Source organism: Aspergillus sclerotioniger, assembly GCF_003184525.1.
Source record: "Aspergillus sclerotioniger CBS 115572 chromosome Unknown BO94scaffold_5, whole genome shotgun sequence".
Lineage (NCBI taxonomy): Eukaryota > Fungi > Ascomycota > Eurotiomycetes > Eurotiales > Aspergillaceae > Aspergillus > Aspergillus sclerotioniger.
This window is the reverse complement of record NW_020290995.1, coordinates 814,174-833,772: the sequence shown is the minus strand read 5'-3', so window position 1 is coordinate 833,772 and position 19,599 is coordinate 814,174. Positions and strand designations below refer to the sequence as shown.

General features: G+C 51.6%; 7 protein-coding genes across 7 annotated transcripts; 5 read left to right on the top strand and 2 right to left on the bottom strand.

The window, feature by feature from the left end:
* Nucleotides 1-25: 25 nt before the first annotated feature.
* Nucleotides 26-1,424, bottom strand: BO94DRAFT_582569 (bestrophin family protein; the record flags this gene model as incomplete). Its single annotated transcript, XM_025615483.1, has 4 exons — nucleotides 26-410; nucleotides 492-1,033; nucleotides 1,091-1,232; nucleotides 1,294-1,424. The coding sequence occupies 4 exons, from the start codon at nucleotides 1,422-1,424 to the stop codon at nucleotides 26-28; spliced, it is 1,200 nt and encodes a 399-aa protein (XP_025470935.1).
* Nucleotides 1,425-3,172: 1,748 nt separating this feature from the next.
* Nucleotides 3,173-4,174, top strand: BO94DRAFT_459114 (5'-methylthioadenosine/S-adenosylhomocysteine nucleosidase family protein; the record flags this gene model as incomplete). Its single annotated transcript, XM_025607827.1, has 1 exon — nucleotides 3,173-4,174. The coding sequence occupies one exon, from the start codon at nucleotides 3,173-3,175 to the stop codon at nucleotides 4,172-4,174; it is 1,002 nt and encodes a 333-aa protein (XP_025470934.1).
* A 1,567-nt stretch (nucleotides 4,175-5,741) lies between these two features.
* On the top strand, nucleotides 5,742-6,233 carry BO94DRAFT_459222 (ankyrin repeat domain-containing protein; the record flags this gene model as incomplete). The annotated part of the gene is made up of 1 exon (XM_025607832.1): nucleotides 5,742-6,233. A coding segment is annotated over one exon (492 nt), but the record flags the coding sequence as incomplete, so codon positions are not given.
* A 39-nt stretch (nucleotides 6,234-6,272) lies between these two features.
* BO94DRAFT_448337 (ankyrin repeat domain-containing protein) lies at nucleotides 6,273-6,512 on the top strand (the record flags this gene model as incomplete). The annotated part of the gene is made up of 1 exon (XM_025607528.1): nucleotides 6,273-6,512. A coding segment is annotated over one exon (240 nt), but the record flags the coding sequence as incomplete, so codon positions are not given.
* A 1,907-nt stretch (nucleotides 6,513-8,419) lies between these two features.
* BO94DRAFT_323100 (uncharacterized protein) lies at nucleotides 8,420-9,574 on the top strand. Its single transcript, XM_025606913.1, has 3 exons — nucleotides 8,420-8,706; nucleotides 8,767-9,102; nucleotides 9,159-9,574. The coding sequence occupies exons 1-3, from the start codon at nucleotides 8,568-8,570 to the stop codon at nucleotides 9,548-9,550; spliced, it is 867 nt and encodes a 288-aa protein (XP_025470931.1). The 5' UTR covers nucleotides 8,420-8,567; the 3' UTR covers nucleotides 9,551-9,574.
* A 1,789-nt stretch (nucleotides 9,575-11,363) lies between these two features.
* BO94DRAFT_322932 (FHA domain protein) lies at nucleotides 11,364-13,548 on the bottom strand. Its single transcript, XM_025606911.1, has 3 exons — nucleotides 12,339-13,548; nucleotides 12,187-12,283; nucleotides 11,364-12,121 (listed from the first exon to the last, which is right to left on the bottom strand). The coding sequence occupies exons 1-3, from the start codon at nucleotides 13,367-13,369 to the stop codon at nucleotides 11,528-11,530; spliced, it is 1,722 nt and encodes a 573-aa protein (XP_025470930.1). The 5' UTR covers nucleotides 13,370-13,548; the 3' UTR covers nucleotides 11,364-11,527.
* A 3,111-nt stretch (nucleotides 13,549-16,659) lies between these two features.
* vac8 (protein anchor VAC8) lies at nucleotides 16,660-19,357 on the top strand. The gene is made up of 6 exons (XM_025606912.1): nucleotides 16,660-17,101; nucleotides 17,190-17,310; nucleotides 17,370-17,483; nucleotides 17,534-17,779; nucleotides 17,835-18,584; nucleotides 18,645-19,357. Exons 1-6 carry the CDS (start codon nucleotides 16,928-16,930, stop codon nucleotides 18,974-18,976), a joined length of 1,737 nt encoding a protein of 578 aa, XP_025470929.1. The 5' UTR covers nucleotides 16,660-16,927; the 3' UTR covers nucleotides 18,977-19,357.
* Nucleotides 19,358-19,599: the final 242 nt, after the last annotated feature.

Genomic DNA, 19,599 nt, shown 5'->3' with positions numbered 1-19,599 from the left:
CGACAAAACAAGCAAATATGTCTACTTATCGGCCTGATGCTCTCGCCCGATTCTTCAGGAACATGTCAGGCTGCATAAATTTGCCCTCCTTGACCTCGGTCGAAATCAGCCCGTTGCCATTTTGATCGCCATGCTCCGTTCCCGAGCCCGACTCGAGTGATGCCATCAGTCTTCGCCATTCGGCCAATACAACTTCAATTTCGGTTTTGGCGTCGCCGACGATGGCGTCCATCTTGATGTCATTGCGGTCGTATCCAAAGGGGTCTTCCAGTTGGGAACCGATGCCTTCAATGCCATACAGGGTGAAGATAACAAGACTGACCATGGGAACGGTCCACCATCCCATATCGTCGACCATGCCGAAGGGTAAGATACAGCCAAAAAGGGCGAGAACTTGCTTTTGGTGAATCCTTGGAAATGTGAGCTCGCGTGAGAATAGTCAGGGGGCAATATAGAGCGAACGCTAGTATTGGCAAAGAAGATACACTTACAGATGCGCAACCGGCATAGGGGTCAGTTTGATCGTCTCCATCCTCCCATAGGCATCTGTCAAAGCATTCAACTGAGCCTGCATTTGACTTGCCCCGGGAGCATTGAACCAGCCACGCTCCACTCCTCGCTTGATGAACCCGTCCACGAAGAAGGTCAGTTGAAACGGCAACCCCAGCCCCTCATCCTCGTGGCCCACCAGTCCAGCTGGAAGTAGACTTGCATAGTCCGGATTGAATGCCGCGACACCATTCTCGGCTACATCACTTCCCAAAGCCCAGGCTGCTCCCCACTCAGCGCGAAGGTGATTTTTGACTGCGAAGGGAATCGCCAAGAGGATTCGGATCGTCCGCTCGATATCCTCCTTTTCTGCAGCAGTGGGAGGACCGGCAGTGCTGTAACCATTCGTGACGATAGTTCTAACGAGGTTTCGAATGCACGTGTAGATCGTGTTCATTCCGTTACGGCCATCCCAGAACCTGTTGTAAGAAGTCTGGTTTCGGAAAACGAGCATCAAACCCACGACGATAGACAAGGAGGGGATCTACGGTTGCATGATCAGATTGAATGCATCATAACACACCACCTGAAGGACACCTACAATACTGCTTGGCAGTCCAACAGTATCAAAGACGCATTGGTCAAGCCAGACAACAAAGGCCGTGAATGCGGCGTGTAAGAAGACAGGCAGCAAAATGGCCGCATGGATGGCTCCTTTTATGAATCGAAACACCAAAGGCCATCTATCAGCACATTTAGTTTTATGCTATAGTATTACCTGATGGAATAGTTGAGGTCATTTACCTTCGAGGCTTGCTTCGACTCGTCAGCAGATGTGGGTGCGTCCCGGAGCGATAATGATTGGCATTGGCGAGAAAAGTTGTGTTTTGACGGCTCAGCGCCGGCGTAGGGGGTTGACTGAAATTGAGTCGCATATTTTCATTCGGTTCAATGTAAATGACAGTGCAAAATGAAGAAATGAAGAGATAGTCGATACGGTCTTTGGAGAAAGATTAAAAGAGTTTGCGTCTAGCGGTCAACAAGCCGTCCGCTTTGTCAAACTTGGGTTAGTTGCTTAGTCGAGGTGGAACGATGGGACAAGCTGGGATCTCGGTAGGTCCTCCTGAGTCTTGACACGACTGGCCAACAAGCCGCATCCTACGAGTCGCCTGCCAGACGGCATTCAAGGGAGAGATAAGGAGTGGATTCATCACACGGAGCTCGGGGCAAGTCGCGGGGGATCAACAAGCCGGCAAATGCTGTGGTTGGTGAATCCCGTCTTCACTGGTCTGTCTCTGCCAGAACTCTAATCCGTCTCATGTCTCTTTCAACTCGGTTGATTTCCACGTACTTTGATCTGGTTTGGTCACGATGAAACATTCAGCTTGACCACAGAGGGGCTTAGATGCCAACAGACCCACCTAGAGTGCGATGAACCCTTCGGGCGACCTGATATATATCTAATTGCTGGTGAAAATCACACCACTCGTGACGCGGAGGTAACCTGGTCGTACAGTATAGAGAACTCATGGTGTCTTTCAATAGGCTCTTGCCATGAACCCTCCCTCATGGAAGCTGGGCGATAAGTTTGCCACGACGTGGTATGATGTGCTCCTCAGAAGGGAATAGGACTAGTTGGGGACAATCATTTGTGGTCATTCGTGGCTGTTGGTATTGCCTATTGGGCAGAAGGCGGTCAAGGGTCGCCTTCTCCCCTCCCCGCCAGATCAATAGTCTCCGAACCTCATCGCCGAACTTCATCTCTTTGAACTTCGTTCTTCTATGTCATTTGCACATTTGATACAGCTCTCAGAAATGGAAACCGTTTCAAGAAGTCTTTAACTTGGTTATTGCGATACAGACTAAACCTCCGTGAGCACTCCCGTGATGATGGGAATTATCAAGGCGATGGATCTAGAGCACAGGAGTTTTGTGCCGCAGAGTATCCATGGTTACTCTGAAGTAGCCCATCTGGAACCCTTTCCCTAGGCGACTAAATGACTGGACGCATGGGCCCCCTCCCACCTCTTGGCTTGCGAAGCCTTGCAGAGGTGTAGCAGAGGAATACCGGAAGTGATTCAACATAGATCACGGGCCTGATAGTGACCCTCTATCTGGAACACCATCAAGGCACATGGGAACAGCTTCTTTCCATGATACATCTTCCGAGATATAAACTTTCGCTCCTTGTTGAGTCGGTCCATCCATTTTTGTCCCCTCCAGGGCAGCACAATAAACTACTCGTCTACCAGGGTTATTCGAGTCAATCACCCAATTGCATCAATCAGCATACTCTCTGGCAGATCGCTGACCTCCTCCGGAACACTTTGGTATAAACAAGGTTTGGTCGCTAAGATATCATCTCAGTAGCTCTCTGTCCTCGGATGCCCTTCCATAGTTCGACCTTCCTCCTGCATATATAATTAGGGCATCTGTTTTATATCCGGGAAAGTTATGGGATACGAGAAATTATGCCATATTAGGCTATTTACCGGGATCCCAACCGTTTATTGGTGCGCTGGATGCACGAGCTACTATCGCGAGCCTGAGCTCATCTATCACCCTCCTCCCCGCACCTCATAAGAGACGGACCGTCGCAAACTGACCTTGAATATGTCTTCAGCTTCCTCACTGCCGATAAATCTGTCCTCGTGCTTATACATCAGTGGCGGATAGAGGCACGATGCCTAACACTTTGAAGCGGCGTCTTTACCACGAGGCATACACGGTTGCATTATTATGCCCCCTCGAAGTCGAATTGAGTGCAGCTCGATACATGCTTGATGAGGAACACGAAAGGCTACAGGGAAACAAACAAGACCTGAACACATATATACTAGGATCCCTGAGTGGGCACAATGTAGTGCTCGCGTCACTGCCAAAGGGGTCGCAGGGAACGGTGTCAGCAGCGGCCGTCGCCATCCACCTATTGCGATCTTTTCCTGCGGTTGATCTTCGCTTACTGGTGGGGATTGGCGGGGGGATCCCTAGCAACGCAAATGATGTTCGTCTCGGGGATGTGGTTGTAAGCGCCCCCGAAGGCACTCTGGGCGGAGTAGTCGTATATGATTTGGGAAAGGAAACCACGAGCGGTTTCAAGAGGAAAGGAATGCTTTGCCCTCCACCCATTGAGTGGCGGGGTATGATGACAAGTATGGAGTCGGATCATCGCATACGATCGAACCGGATTGCAGAGTTTCTGTCGGACATGCTGCAGAAGTATCTTGGACTGGAGGAGTATCGAAGGCCACCACCGGAGGCAGATATTTTGTTTCCATCAGAATACATCCACGTCCACGATGGGATGACCTGTGCTTCCTGTGACAAGACTAAGGCTGTCCAACGAGTGCGACGAACGCCATCGGATGAATCGCACGTCTTCTATGGCTTCATAGCATCGGGAAATCGTGTGATGAAGGATGGCGAAAAGCGGGACAGACTAGCTAGGGAATCTGGTGGTGCGATATGCTGTGAGATGGAGGCTGCTGGGCTAATGAATCAGTTTCAATGTGTTGTCATTCGTGGGATCGCTGACTACTGCGACTCCCACAAGAACGATGCCTGGCATGCTTATGCTGCAGCTGCAGCTGCAGCGTTAGCAAAAGAAATTCTGCTGTACATGGAGCCCCGTTGTATGTGTTATGCTCACCTTTCTCGCAGGGTCAATAAAGCCGCGATTAACTAACCTCCCTATAGATCTGCAACCGTCCCCGGGATACGAAAATCCCCTCCCAGAGTGGAAATCCAACGTCCTGATGCGGCTGCACATGTGTAATTATCGAGACGCAAAAAACCGAAATCCACAGCGGGTGGGGGGAACTTGTCAGTGGTTCACTAACCACCGCCTCTTTCGAAGCTGGAAGGAAGGCAACGGTTCGGGACTTCTCTGGGTATGAGCCGATCCTGGGTGTGGCAAATCGGTCCTGGCAAGATACCTGCTGGATGAGATTCTGCTTAGTTCAAGGACCACTATTATCTGCTACTTCTTCTTCAAGGATGACTTCGAGGACCAGAAGTCCCTTACAGGCGCTTTGTGCTGCATTCTTCATTAGATCTTCCAGCAAAGTCCCCGTCTATTCTCAGACAGCCTCCGCTCCAGATTTGAAGGTTACAGTGGTTACATTTACCAATCATTCCAGAGTTTGTGGTCTATCCTGTGCGACGTCGCGAAGGAACTCCGGGACGGCCAAATAGTTTGTGTTCTAGATGCCTTGGATGAATGTGTCAGCGAAGAGCAGTCACAGCTGGCCGAGTGCCTGAGCAGCCTCTACCAAAATGCAACGGCCCCGCCAAGGCTAAGATTTCTCTTGACTAGTCGACCATATAACTCGATACAACGAAATTTTCAGTCTCTTGAGAACAAATTCCCTACCATTCACCTGCACGGGGAGGATGAACACGAGGTACAGAATATTGCCGGCGAGATCAAGACGGTCATAGAGCACCGAGTAAAGGAGCTTGCAGAGAGACTACAACTCCTGGCAGAGCATCAGCTTCTGCTAGCTGAACTGAATGCTATCCCGAATCGGACGTATCTGTGGATACATCTCATTATGGACACCTTGGAGGATATGATTACAATCACCCCGGGCAATATACGTGCATCGATAAAGGATTTGCCGCGGACGCTCGACGACGCCTATGATAGGATTCTCTGCCGAACCCCGGATCCCAATCGGGCCAGAAGGCTTCTGCATCTAGTTGTCGCAGCCAAAACACCCCTCGCATTCGCGGACATGGCTACCGCTATGGCTATGTTAGAAAGGAAGTCGCTTGAAGACCGTCTCGAGATTGAGCCAGTGCACCGGTTTCGTCATTCGGTTAGAGAAATGTGTGGCCTTTTCATCACGATTGTCGACTCGAGGATATATCTTCTACATCAGACGGCGAGGGAATTTCTGGTGTACAAAGAAGGTGAGAGCCTGCCAAACCTAGACCTTAGGTGGAAGGCGTCATTGAACCCTGATGAGTCAGAGTGGATAATAGCGGAGGCTTGTGTGCGGTATCTCCATTTCACAGACCCTCTTATGGCCTCTCAAAGCCGAGTAGCCCTTATGAACGCCTTTGATCGGTCTCCATTCCTCAGGTACTGCGCTACAAATTGGAGCTCTCATGTCTTATTCTCTGTTATTGAAGATGACGCAACTATTCTCTCGCAAATAGTGGACATCCTTCGTCGCGGGGATGGCTTTTGCCTCTGGTTCAATAAAGATGCAGCATTGCCTAATACCTTCACCCCCTCGACTGCTCTCATGCGGGGATCATGGCTGGGGCTACGAAGCGCTGTTAAGACGTTACTACATGAAAACGATATCGACTTGAACTATCAAACCGTTCAAGGACGCTCAGCCTTATCCCTTGCGGCAGAATATGGAACTGCGAGTGTAGTGGAACTCTTGCTCGAAAGAAGTCGGCCTCGCGCTCTCTTTCCCCGATCAGCCCGGTGGATTGACGTAAATGCAGGGGATGAATATGGGCCGAGTCCACTTGCGCATGCAGCTTATAATGGGAATGAGAGAGTTGTTGGACTACTTCTCAAAAAGCGTGGAGTTCGTCCCGATATACGGGATTCTAAGGGGCAGACACCCCTTGGGTATGCATCAGGCCGCGGCCATCTGGGTATTGTCAAGATGCTTCTTGCTACCGGCAAGGTTGATCCCGATTCTGTGGATTATAACGGCCTGACACCCTTAGTTTATGCAGCAGATGCTCAACGTGTAGAGGTTGTCACATTCCTGCTAAGCACGTGGGGGGTCAATCCAAATCCGCAAGATAGTCGAGGGATGTATTTGGTTTCTCGAGCAGCCTATCATGGCCATGAAAACATCATTCGAATCCTGCTCGACTTCGGGGTGACAGATCTCGACTCCAAGGACAAATATGGGCGCACTCCTCTATCACACGCCGTACTCACGAGACACGACAATGTTGTCAAATTACTTCTCAGTACAGGGATACCTGATCCCAACTGTCGGGATGATGACGGTCAGACACCGCTCGCGCAGGCCGCGTATTATGGCCATCATGAGATTGTGGAGTTAATCCTTGAGAACAAGGCGATTGATCCTGATTCACGAGATGCTTGTGGTCGGACACCACTGTCCCTTGCCTGTGAAGCAGGCCATGCAAAGGTCGTTGCGCTACTGCTGGAGACCGGCAGGGTGGACCTCAATTCCGAGGATGATGATGGCTTAACTCCAGTCACTTATGCCATCGAACATGGGAACGAAGACATTGTAAGAATGGTACTGGACTCAATTGAGTCTCAGAGTGACAAAAATAACCAGATCACTTCTGTTACATTGCCTATGCAACCAGGGCTGTTGGAGGAGCCAGAGGAAGAGGGACGCGAGCCAGAAGCCGAAACAAGGTATCACCCCGGCCATCGTTGAAGAACATGGTGAGACAACGATGGAGTAGGACCAGAAACCGTCACTCGCTATGAGGGTACACTCGGAAACACGTGCCAGGCAGGCGTCTGGATGCATTGGCGGGACCCAAGTTCTGGATCTGATGCTTCGGCTCTCGAGAATAGGGGCTGACTAGGTTTCCTCCCTAGAGGATCTCAGTCCAGTGGTTGTTCTGCGCGGGAGCATCCCCGATGTTGATACTGTTTGATTCTTTGACGAACTAACTTCATTGTGCCGACTCTGCTGCTCCCGCCCCCGAAATTATGGGGTATACTCTGAAGCTCAAGTTGAAAACCACATCCAGATAGGTCTAGAGGCTTTGAGGCGTCCTGAGGAGTACCAAGTCATAACTCGGTATTTTGGCTGAGACAATGCAGTAAATATCTTGGACAGGATAACTTGATTCATCGGGCCAATGAGTCGGAAAAGATGTGCGATGCATCTCTTCAACATACGAAGTATGACTGACTGATGAGTTGCTGACCTGACAGCCTCTTACGTATCCAGCCTTTCATATTCACGCCATGTCGACGGAGAGTCTATTTCAGGAACAGGACAAAGACCTTTCTAGACGATTCCCCCATTCAACTACACCGGGAATATCATCATCGTAGTATGGGCCGGATTAGCCAAGATTGCATCATCAAGGGTGAACAACTGCGGCCCGTGTGGTTTCAAAACGGCAGTGATGGTCTTCCATCTGTGGAATCGCCCGCCGTTGTTTGGGTCCGGACCATCAGTGATGTAAGAAGATGGCAGGATCTACTCCGTATATGATTTCCAACAATACACTGACTGTGATTGCCGTACAGTTAGGCCACATCAACTGCATACGAGACCAAGCCACAAGCCACCGGATAACATAACAGTACCTCTGAGAAACATGGCTTCTTTGTATAGGTATTCACCATCTGCAAAAGCCCCAGGGGGATCGTGCATGGATGATGGAGGGCGAAGACGGGCGCTGATTAGATCGCGGACCATTGGGCCCACCGCGTGTGGGCCTTGGCAGTGGGGTCTTTCACCCCTGACCCCGCAAATCTTATGCCTTGGCCAATCATCGGCCCCATTGCGGGCTTGGCCGACGACATCGAGTCTACCAGGCTGAGGTCATGGCTGTCATGATCGGCAATGGCCTCGCTCCATGCTCGACTCCTTTACTATGAACCAGGTTAGCAGCAAGATTCTCCATGTCCCCATACATAGTAGTATGGGTATGGGGACAAAAATAGCCATCACCTTAATGTGGCCTTATGCGGAGCCACATCAGCTCGATCCCCGGCGAGAAATGATCTACATCGATGAAGCTGTCCCTGCCGCTCTAGATGCCTGCGGCACCAGAACCATCGCTGCTTTAGGTCTGAGTACATGAGCACATCTGAACGTCATCCCAGGAGCCGCTCGAGTGAATCGCCAACGAGTCTGCCGTACCAGGGCACGTCGTGAGGGAATGCTCCCAGTCTCACCAATGCTAACCCTCAGTGTACGTAGGCCTACGTCATGGCCATGTCTCTTCATTCAAGAGACCTTATATAAACCCAGCCAGTCGTCGATGGACTGATCAATCCATCAAACATAACAACTGTCTTAACACAACCAACCTCACAAAGCTCATCTATCAATCAAATTTATTTACTCATATTCACAAGAACCACACTACTGCCCATCATGTCCGGACTTATGCACAAGGTTAAGGATGCCATGACTGGCCACCACGACAAGTCCAGCAACACTTCGTCCTCCAACGCTGGCCCTCATTCCTCCAACGTTGCCAACAAGGTTGACCCCCGCGTCGATAGCGATCGTGGTGAGCTTCCTATCCCATACTTTATCTATCCTCCACGAGAGCATACTAATCCCTTGAAAGACAACCGCGCCCGTCACGAAGCTATGGGTGGTGCTCACGGTCCCCACGACTCCAGCATGGCCAACAAGATGGACCCTCGCGTCGACAGTGACCGTGACAACCGTGCCCACCCCTCCGGCGGTGCTGGTACCTCTGGTGGCGCCTACACCACCGGCGGTAACTACGGAGGTAGCACCAACGCCGGACCCCACGGCTCCAATGTCGCCAACAAGGCGGATCCCCGTATCGACAGCGACCGCGACAACCGTGCTCGTCACGAAGCCCTCGGCGGAGCCCAGGGACCTCACAGTTCCAGCACAGCAAACAAGATGGACCCCCGCGTTGACAGCGACAGAGGTACATATCCCTTCCGTCTATCAACTACTAGACACAGGGCTAACATAAACGTTTAGACAACCGTGCCACTGGCGGCTACACAGGAACCGGTGCAGGCGCAGGCTACGGCGGAGGTGCTCGTGACTACACCACCACTGGCGGATATGGCGGAGCAGGCACCGGCTCTGGCTACAGCGGAGGTGCCGGCGACTACACCACCGGCAGTGGCTACGGAGGCAGCACCAATGCCGGACCCCACGGCTCCAACGTTGCCAACAAGATGGATCCCCGCATCGACTCCGACATGGACAACCGTGCCCGTCACCAGGGTCTCGCCAGCAGCAGCTACAACGCCCCCGGTCAGAGCACCGCCGGTCCCCATGGCTCCAATGTCGCCAACAAGATGGACCCCCGCGTCGACTCCGACCTCGACAACCGGGGAACCTTGGGAACCCAACGTGGGTTTTGAGGGCCTCGTTGAACTCCAAGAAGACGTTTACTAGAGAAATGACGATACTTATTCGACCCGGGATAAAGCTTTACTGAGTGGGATCTTTACGCTGTTATGACACACACCCCAAGGGGGATATGAAAGCTGTTGAATCGATATTTTGAGATTTGATACCAGCGTTGTTCTCTCCTTTCGTGATATGATGTACTTTACCAGATTGATGGATAATACATATGCCATTTATTACTTATATTCCTCGCTTTTTCTACCTTTGACACCCAGTAGACATGATATGTCCAGTTACTCAGATAAGGGGTCGGATATCAGTCAACTTAACCATATGATTTTATTTTGTCGAAGAGAAAAACAAGAACTACGAAAAACAACAAAAACTACCAAAAACGAAGGGAAAAATTAAATTCTTTACCCCAAATACCCAAGCCAAAGAAAAAGACATTGCTTGAATAGTAATTAATCATCATCAACATCATCATCGCTCTTAACATAAACAAAATGAGTAGTAGCCATATAAACATCATCACCGTACATAGTATAGATTAGTAGCAGATAATACCCTCATCAATCAATCAATTACCCTTTCCCTTCTCTCCCTACAAACCCTACCCAGGCACATTATAACCAACCCCAACAAAAAAGAACATTATCCAATGATCATCCTAATACTCTACCTATAGTATCAACCAATCAATCCATGTCCCCAACCAGAATATTAAAATAAATCCCTCCCAGACCAATAATCATATATACCCATCTATCCATCTATTAACCCAATCACAGGAAGTACTAATTGGCCATGATACCATATTCCAAACCAACTAGAAACTACAACTCCTACAACTATTCACTTCTATCCTAACATTTACTTATTTTTTCTTGGGTAGATATAATAAAGATCTGACTAATTGACTAGTTATAATTCTGTTCTGCATACCAGGGAGGGCGGGATCCAGTGATGGTGTATTAGGGGGGATTAGTATGAATTGATCGGAGATTATGAGAAAGAAAGGATTGATGGATGATCTTGGAACAAGTCTAACTTGGGTTGGGTTGTTTAGAGGTTTGAGTGGATGGTGTGAGAAGAGGTAGAGAGAAAGAGAGAGGGAGAGAGGAATTGTAGTCAGGTAGGTAGGTATGTAGGTCATCTGAACTAGGAATGATATGTTACGCAAAGGTATGATGATATGTGAAGGTTTTGGTTGATTTCATGAGCTGGGGTGGGGGTATTGGTGGGAGCAATGTACAAATGAAACGTAATACTACCTTAAACTAATAATAGGGTAGTAATTGGGTTTTGAACATGGATTATGTGGGGGTTGGTTTCTAATTCCTAATGGATACTTGATAAAAATAAAAACAGGTGGGTTGGACAGCTGCGACATGATGCATTGTCATGGGACCTTGGTTGCCTGCCTGCCTGTCTGTCTGTACTGCCTGGAGACAGGGATGGGTTACGACCACACGTTCAACAGGAATATGCATATGTATAGCTGATATGTACATCTCACCCATGAGCGCCAACAAAGAAACGTGTCGACCAAAGAAAGCAGCAGGCCCCGGGTTATCAGATACACCGCATCCACCATCGCAAACGCCAAACCGGGTCGGAAACTGACCCTCATGAATTCTATGCTGGTCGTTCGAAGTCATGGCAGTCCGCTGCAGGATGGCGAAGAGCCAGTGCCGAACGGATGAAGTGAGAAAGGATGCTGCAAATGGGTATAAAATATGTTCAAGGGGGGGACGGGAGGAAATCACAACGCAATGCTCGATGCTAACAATATGACATAGGAAAACGGCTCGCGAATGCTAGAAGCAAAGAACAAACGGGAACAATAGGAGATGCATATATTAACGAGGGCGCAGTCCGGAAGACTGCATGCAAGGACTGTCCAGCACTAGGCTAGAGTCGATTGTGCAATGCAACTGGTTGAATTATTCGAGCGGCATATCCAAAAGCCGAGACCACAGCGTTGCTCAAGGCATTGCGGCCCGGCCGTCGAGGGCCAGAGGGCCCGAGTCGTTCAGAGGCGTCAAAGGATTGTCCTCGGATGACTCCGAGCGAACAGGAGTATCCGCACGCAGAAGTGACTGTCGTGTAGGGAGAGCATTGGGAGACTGGCTCAGCGACTGCCAGCCAGGTACGTCATTGCCGACACTGGAAGAAACAGTATCATTATTCGAAGTGGGAGGAGGTGGACGCCGCGCAGCCTCCGACGCATCCATTTCTTGAAGGTGCATGCTCTCAATATTGGCGGCTAGGCCCGCTTCAATCGGCAGGCTGCCCTGGCGGGGTTCGTCGCCAGTGTGAACAGGTTCGGCTTCGAGCTGGGGGGAAGTCGTTCCCGACCGCGATCCGTCTGAAGAATCCCGTTTGTCCTCCGGGGTAGCTTGTTTGGCTTCCTCCTCGTCGAAATCGTTCGTGTCATCGACCTCGGCGCTTAGATCGGTGTAGGCGCGGCAGTTGGGGCACTGGAACATGGGATAGTCGGGCGTGTGGATGAGGCGACTGACACATTTATAATGCCAGACGTGGGCGCAGGCCGCCATGAACAAACACTGATAAGGCCGCTTCAACAACATTAGCATCGTGTGGTGCAGTGGTGGATCGGTGCTGCAAGAGAATGGGAACAAACCAGAACCGAGCCCAGACAGATTGAGCATTCCCGACAACCAGAATAATCAGCTGTATCTCCCTTGCCCAGATTCTTAATGAGACTCTCGGTGTTTTTACTATCTCGCTTATTAGCCAGCTCTTCAAAAACTTTTTCGACACAAGTATCCTTACTTGAACTCGTTCGGCTGCTGCTGCCATGACCGATTGCACTCGATCCGTATGCGGACGCAGCGGAAAATCATCTCCTCGCCTCCCCTGAAGTCAATACCAAGCTGCACAATATCTCCATCCTTCACGGTATACAGCCGAGAGGGCATGTTCGGCTGGCTCAGCCGCATGTGGTTCAGAAACGTCCCCGATGAGCTCCCGACATCCTTAATATGCCACTGACCGTTCAAGTATAAGAACTCGCAATGCTTCCGACTGACGACCTTCGACTTGAACCCGACCGGGGCATCGGAGGGATCTGTTGGATTGGCCACAGGCAGCCCATCCCGTTCGGAGTATCGACCAACGCGGATGATGCAGTTGTCGGACGGGAGCGTTCGCGAGACCGGGATAAAGGGTAAGGACGGTCGGGAGCTCTGGTGGGAGTCTTGGTGGGGAAAAAAGCGGATGGTCGCCTTCTGCTTCGGTCGCGGGGACGAGGACGACGGATTCTCCGACATCACCGGGTCGGACGAGTCGAGGGCTCCCGCATGGAGGTTGGCTGATGCGGATTGACTTGATCCTTCCAGATCAGGCCGTGCATCAAGGGCTTGGGATGATCCTCTGGGCCGCGCCATCGTTCCTTGCGTCTGAATGCCACTGGTTTCGTTGGAAGATGAACTGGGTGTTTCAGCCTGACGGGAAGGACGCAGGTCGATCTCGAGGCCGCGGTAGCTGGGGAAGAGCACCGAACTATAGCGGGCGAGGGTGGACGGTGGCTCACTTTCGGGGCATGGGCCCGAGGTGCGAGACCCCACAGGCGAGAGTTGCGAGGAATCCGCACCGGTGGAGGTGGGCGAAAACCAGGAAACTCGACTGCTGAGGGTATGACGGCGCGACAGCCGGGTGCCGCTGGAGGAGGAGGACGATGATGGCTGAGAAGAAGAGAAATGCTGCTGGGTGTAGGCACGCAGTTGGCTCAGGCGACGGAGGGGTCCTGAGCGAACGTCGGATGGGAGGTTGGAGGAGGCGGAGGCGGAAACGGATGCAGACATGGGTTTGGTTGGCGCTTGTTGGCTGGCGGTTGCTCTCTGCAAAGTGAATCAATCGATCACCCGGCAACTTCCCAGGCGCGGTCTCTTTATGCTCTCGCTCGGTCGCGTTAGCTGATCCAACTTCCTATCGCGATTTCGCAAAGGTTTTTGATCGCGGTTGCTGTCACTGTCACTGTCACGGCCTAAGATCGTCGCAACAGCCCTAAATTGGGTTTCTTCTTCTTTTTTTTTTTTTCTTAGTTCCTCAGATTCTTTCCGATCGGTCGGAGAGTGGATGATGTTTAGAGTTGCCGGTCGATTCGGCGCATCGCAATGGTTCGAAGTTGGTGGAGCCGGAGGCAAATCTGGTCCCTCTGGTTCAAAGAGAAGGCGAAGTCGGGGAATCACGGCAGGCGATCAGGGTCAGGGAAAGAAAATTTATCACGGTATCCAAGGGGAGGGATAAAAAAATAAGGGGAGAAACTACTGGCGAGAGGGGAGAAATGAGAACGGCTTGTTGGGAGCGTCGCTCTCCTGGAGTCCCTGTGCTGGAATGCCGGAAAAGGATGGCGACCATGCGAGTCAGATGGTAAGATCCTTTCCCAGTGGGGCCAGTGGAATGTGCACTACGTACATAGTACGACGAACGACCTGGCCGGGCAAGGCGAGGCCAGAAAAGACGACTAGATTGATACCTGGGACCGTCGCATCGCACCATCTCGACTGCATCCCGAACTCCATCCACGGCGGAGCGGCGAATTACCGTGATGCCCCGTTGTTATTAGTTGGGAGACTCTGCCTGCGCCCCGAAACACCCCCAACCATGGATGGCCCCAGGCGAAGATTCCACTGAGCTTCCATTGCCGTCATTCATTTCCCTTGATAAGTGCCGCTGTGGTCGCAAGGGCCCGAAAAAAAAGCAAGGTATAATATCCTCGGCGCTCAGCCTATCTACTACTTACTTCTTTCCTCCCGGGCTGAGATAATCCATACGAAACATGGAACACCGTTCTGCAGGCTTATTCCTGGAGCCGCTGTCTGACAGTGGCAATCCGACTCTCGGCCTCGCAGGGATTCCGGGTTGTGCATGAAGACCAGGATACCGACTAGATACTAGATAGTACTACGCAGGAGATGCTTGTACGACAACGTCCGGCCGGGCGCACGAGGAGCGGATCGATCCTAAGCATCCAGAATGGTAGATAGATATCAAGCATGATATCGACCAGGATCTCGTGGGCTCCTCCACACTGCGCTGCCCGTTTAGCTTTGCGGGGCAGAAGGGCTGCACGCCGGAACTGCTTACTGTCAGCCTCTGAGAGCCCCGGATGGCCGTCGGACTGGCCACAGTGTTTCCCTGGTTGCCAGTGATTGGCATCGGATCATGGGCCCGGGCCTCCATGTGATGCAGCCATGCTCGTTGGTGTGAAGGGTGTCGTCTCACGTGGGCCCCATGGCAACGCTCTGTATGGTTTGGATAGCTGGATGATGTCGTGGAGAGGAAGGCTGCGTTCAGTAGGTAGGTAAGTATGGAGTAGTGTTTGGTTTCAGAGCCCTCACAGGGGGGATGCAGGGGCAAATGCAATGCATCCAGCTCACTCACCTCATAGATATCCTAGATAACAGAGCTGAGAGAAGACACTTTCTACCTAGCCATGATGGGTGACGGCAGTTCCCGTGACAGACCCCAGATGACTGGAATTTAATTGCATTATGTATCGCTTCTTGACTCTTCACTCTTCTCCTTCCGCCAGGCTCCGTACCTTGATCGAGCCATTGGCATGCCGCTAGTGCCATTGGGACCCCTCAAAGGGAGAGATTGACTGGGTTGACAGGTGATTGATCCAAATTAGTCTCCCCACGCTCCGCCAGGATGATCATCCCTCCGCTGTCCGGTGATCATGTCGCGTCACTATCCAGTCAACATGCCCCTGGAGAAATCCCCTCGTACATGGTAAATCGGCCAACGTCTTCTAGAACTGGGTTTACACTACGGTGTACACCACGGCAACCCATCCTTGTACGGGGAGCCTTTTATTCATGCAGGCAGCTTTCTTCTTTGAATCCTGCAGCAGACGGAAGCTTAAGGATGGTGAGTGATCCGCATGATGGACCGGGGGTTCCAGCAGCTATACAGCGTTAAGGTTGGTTTCCTCAATTGAGACAAAGTTCAGCGTCTATTCGCATCACCCGTGGCAACTGGCAACTGGCAACTGGCGACTGGTAAGGGGCAACAGATGGTCCTTGTGTCTACTTAATTCTACGGTGTAGAAAGTAGTGATGTTTAGCTTCCGAGGTGGAACCGGGGGAGGGTTGCCCCCATGATGATGACGCTGGGGTTGGCCGATCGGGAGGGATTGCGATCTTGTCTTGGGATGCGCGAAATGACACCCCTTCTGCACGAGGGGGAATTTAACCACCAGACTAGTTTCATAATCCTGGTCGGTACAACTGGAATGTGTGACGGGGGGTTGGGAGGTGAGGCCGAGAAAGAGCTTTCAATCCTACCTAACAGTCTCAACAGTCAACACTAATAACTGTGCCAGTGGGGCCGAGGGAGAAAGCATGACGACGGAGAGAGCAGCTGGGACAAGATAAACAACCGGGATGGAGACGGAGGCCCCATTGATAACGGCGGTGACGGGAGCATCGGCGCATCGCAGTTCGATTATGATATAGCATGCAGTCTAGTCTCCACGAGGAACCAAACGATGAATAATCCCATCACCTAAGCGAATGAAACGACTCAATCGCAGCTTTGCAGAGCAGTGTGAGGGTGGAGCTTTGGTTCATGGGGGGGTTGGTTGGTGTGTTGAAGTGCTGGACTAAAGATAATCATTAGTTCTCCGTAAGCTCCCTGGCTTTGGGCGCGTTATCATTTGCCCGCCCGGCTCAAGGCGTGCTGGCTGGCCACCACCACCACCACCACCACCACCACCACTACCTCGTCCAGCATCACCTTTTGCGATGAACCATCATCGAGTCGGCCTCCTCCCGCCGTCCGCAATCTTCCACCCATCCCTGTCCTCCCTCTCCTCTCCATTGACCATCACTTCCTTCTCCCCGACCGTGCTCGCGGTCTGTTGTTAGACTGGACGGAGATAAAAGAGGAAAGCTGCTTGGAAATCGTGACGCGAAGGAAGAGCTACCTATTGTCTTCTTCCATTATCACCATCACCCTCTCCCCCTACTCCTAGTCCTAGTCCTAGTCCTCCACCTCCTTCTGCACAGGCTACTACTCTACTACTACACTCTATCTCTTCCTATCACGCGCCAGGCCTTGTGTTCCCGCAGCTCCCTTTGCAGAGCCTCCCCCCGTCCCCTTCTTTGTGCCATCGCCCATTCGGTCCTTCCTCCTCTCCTGCCCTTCATTTCCCGACCGCCCAGCCTCGCCTTTCCGCCTCCGCTGCAGCCTTTGTTGGATGGAATAAGGGAAGCGACAAGGTTGCTGGAACAAACAAAGCTGATCACCCTCTCCTCTCCTCTGCCTCGTCCGGCGTTTCTCCCGCCACTCTTTGCTTTCGTATTCAACGCTGGCGGGGCCGTCTTCTGGTCCTGCGGGCCTCCCATTCTGAAGGTATGAGCGGAATCACAAATGCGTGTCTGTCCTGCCTATCGACAGTCGACCGTTGGTGCCATATCTCAGCTTGTCTCGGCCCGATCGGTGGCCGCTCGAGGGATGGAATTTATGAGACTACATTGGCAGACAATGAACGCGAAGCGGTCTCCGACCTTCTAGGGTACCTTGAAAACGTAGGTTCAGTTCACTCGCACGCCATAAAGCTCCTTCATCCGTCACTGCATTATCCATCGTTCCCTGCTCACTTTTACTCCATCCTAGAGGACCGAGACCGACTTCTTCGCGGGTGAACCCCTTCGCGCCTTAAGCACTCTCGTCTATTCCGACAATGTCGATCTTCAACGGAGTGCCAGTCTGACGTTCGCTGAGATCACGGAGAGAGGTGTGTCTGAAGCAGATCCAACCTATTGTAACGGTGACTAACAGCTGGGGTGATTGCAGATGTGCGCGAGGTTGATCGGGACACACTCGAGCCTATCCTCTTCCTTCTGCAGAGCTCGGATATCGAAGTTCAACGTGCTGCCAGTGCAGCTCTGGGAAATTTGGCTGTAAATGGTCGGTCTTGCTTCTGTTTTCCCACCATGCCGATTACTGACCGGTCGCAGCGGACAATAAAGTGCTGATCGTTGCTCTGGGGGGACTGGCTCCTCTGATACGGCAGATGATGTCACCGAATGTTGAGGTCCAATGCAATGCGGTCGGTTGCATTACGAATTTGGCTACTCATGAGGATAACAAGGCCAAAATCGCTCGATCGGGTGCTTTGGGCCCATTGATCCGTCTTGCAAGGTCTAAAGACATGCGGGTACAGCGTAATGCGACAGGAGCGCTGCTGAATATGACACATTCGGGTAGGTCGCATAGTATCCGAGGCCATTTTGTTCATCCTAACCATTGAGTGATTAGATGATAACCGACAACAACTTGTCAACGCGGGCGCGATCCCTGTCCTTGTTCAATTACTATCGTCCCCCGACGTTGATGTACAATATTATTGCACAACTGCCCTTAGCAACATCGCTGTCGACTCGTCGAATCGCAAGAGACTTGCTCAAACCGAGTCTCGGTTGGTTCAGTCGCTGGTTCACCTCATGGACTCATCCACCCCCAAGGTTCAATGCCAAGCGGCGTTGGCACTGCGCAACCTTGCTTCCGACGAGAAATACCAGCTCGAAATTGTTCGAGCGAAGGGTCTCCCACCACTACTGCGACTCTTACAGTCATCCTACCTCCCCCTCATTCTTTCCGCCGTCGCGTGTATCCGCAATATCTCTATACATCCGCTCAATGAGTCCCCAATAATCGATGCGGGCTTCCTCAAGCCCCTGGTTGAACTGCTGGGCAATACTGATAATGAGGAAATTCAATGCCACGCCATATCGACCCTCCGAAATCTAGCCGCAAGCTCCGATCGGAACAAGGAACTGGTCCTTCAAGCTGGCGCCGTCCAGAAGTGCAAGGACCTGGTCCTTCGGGTACCCCTCAGCGTTCAGTCTGAAATGACTGCCGCAATAGCTGTGCTAGCTCTCAGCGATGAGCTGAAACCCCATCTTCTGAATCTTGGTGTCTTTGACGTCCTGATTCCTCTGACGGAGTCGGAGAGCATTGAAGTGCAAGGAAACAGCGCTGCGGCGCTGGGTAACCTCTCATCCAAAGGTATGAACCCACTCCCGAGAGGTGTTAGTGCGTCCCCCATATACTGACTATTTGCAAAAGTGGGAGACTACTCCATCTTCGTTCGGGACTGGGCCGATCCTAACGGAGGAATTCACGGCTACCTAAACCGATTCCTCGCCAGTGGCGATCCTACATTCCAGCACATCGCCATCTGGACGCTGCTTCAGCTCCTGGAATCCGAAGACCAAAGACTGATTGGCTACATTGCGCAGTCGGACGATGTTGTACAGATGGTGAAGGCGATCTCCGACAAGAGCATCGAATCTGACGAGGAGGATGCCGAAGACGGGGAGGGCGAGGTCATTGCGCTGGCTCGGCGATGCCTCGAGTTTCTTGGGAACGGTCACAAGCAGACCCTTGTAGAAGGCTAATGTATTACCCCTTGACGACGTGTGATTTGGCTTCGGACCCGCCCCTTTTCACTTCCATATTTATCTTCTACCGACCTATTTTCACCTTCTCTTCTGTTCATCACCTGCCTTTCTTATCTATAAGTTGAGCCGCCTTGTGTTCCAGTGTTTTGACCCATTGACGACCATGCGTCAGAGGTGTTAAGCGGGCATTTGATTCGGTGTGTCTTTGCTTGGTGCCAGCGAGCATTCAGTGTGATGGTCTTTTTGCGTCCGTCGAGATCGTTGTTGTCTATAGGATGACGCTGTGCTGACTTCAATTGTGTCTGCGCATAATACTGTATTCACGTTAGAGATTTCGAGTCTATACTTGCAATACATTGATACCTATGATTAGCAATATCGTCTGCACGTAGTGGTACTACATACCATTTAGTAGATACTAGTACACAGTAGGGGGATGGCATTGGCCCGTGCCAGCTGCCCGGATCAACGGTTGATCCCGACCGAGCCACCGCCCCTCCAAAAAAGAAAAGCTTTGCCGGCTTCTTGCTTGCGTTCATCACCGAAGCTCCAGCTTGCCTGTCTCAAGAAGCTCCTCTTGTTCCCTCCCTTTCTTTCTCCCCTCTAATCCCCCGGTTCGT

Bases quoted from the DNA above. Each gene is read 5' to 3' on its own strand.
- BO94DRAFT_323100 (XM_025606913.1), top strand. From the start codon at position 8,568: ATGTCCGGACTTATGCACAAGGTTAAGGATGCCATGACTGGCCACCAC. The intron at 8,707-8,766 runs GTGAGCTTCCTA...ATCCCTTGAAAG, and splicing joins CCGCGTCGATAGCGATCGTG to ACAACCGCGCCCGTCACGAA. The intron at 9,103-9,158 runs GTACATATCCCT...ATAAACGTTTAG, and splicing joins CCGCGTTGACAGCGACAGAG to ACAACCGTGCCACTGGCGGC.
- BO94DRAFT_322932 (XM_025606911.1), bottom strand. From the start codon at position 13,369: ATGTCTGCATCCGTTTCCGCCTCCGCCTCCTCCAACCTCCCATCCGAC. The intron at 12,284-12,338 runs GTAAGGATACTT...TAAGCGAGATAG, and splicing joins CAGCAGCCGAACGAGTTCAA to TAAAAACACCGAGAGTCTCA. The intron at 12,122-12,186 runs GTTTGTTCCCAT...ATGTTGTTGAAG, and splicing joins TCTGTCTGGGCTCGGTTCTG to CGGCCTTATCAGTGTTTGTT.
- vac8 (XM_025606912.1), top strand. From the start codon at position 16,928: ATGAGCGGAATCACAAATGCGTGTCTGTCCTGCCTATCGACAGTCGAC. The intron at 17,780-17,834 runs GTAGGTCGCATA...TTGAGTGATTAG, and splicing joins GCTGAATATGACACATTCGG to ATGATAACCGACAACAACTT. The intron at 18,585-18,644 runs GTATGAACCCAC...TATTTGCAAAAG, and splicing joins GGGTAACCTCTCATCCAAAG to TGGGAGACTACTCCATCTTC.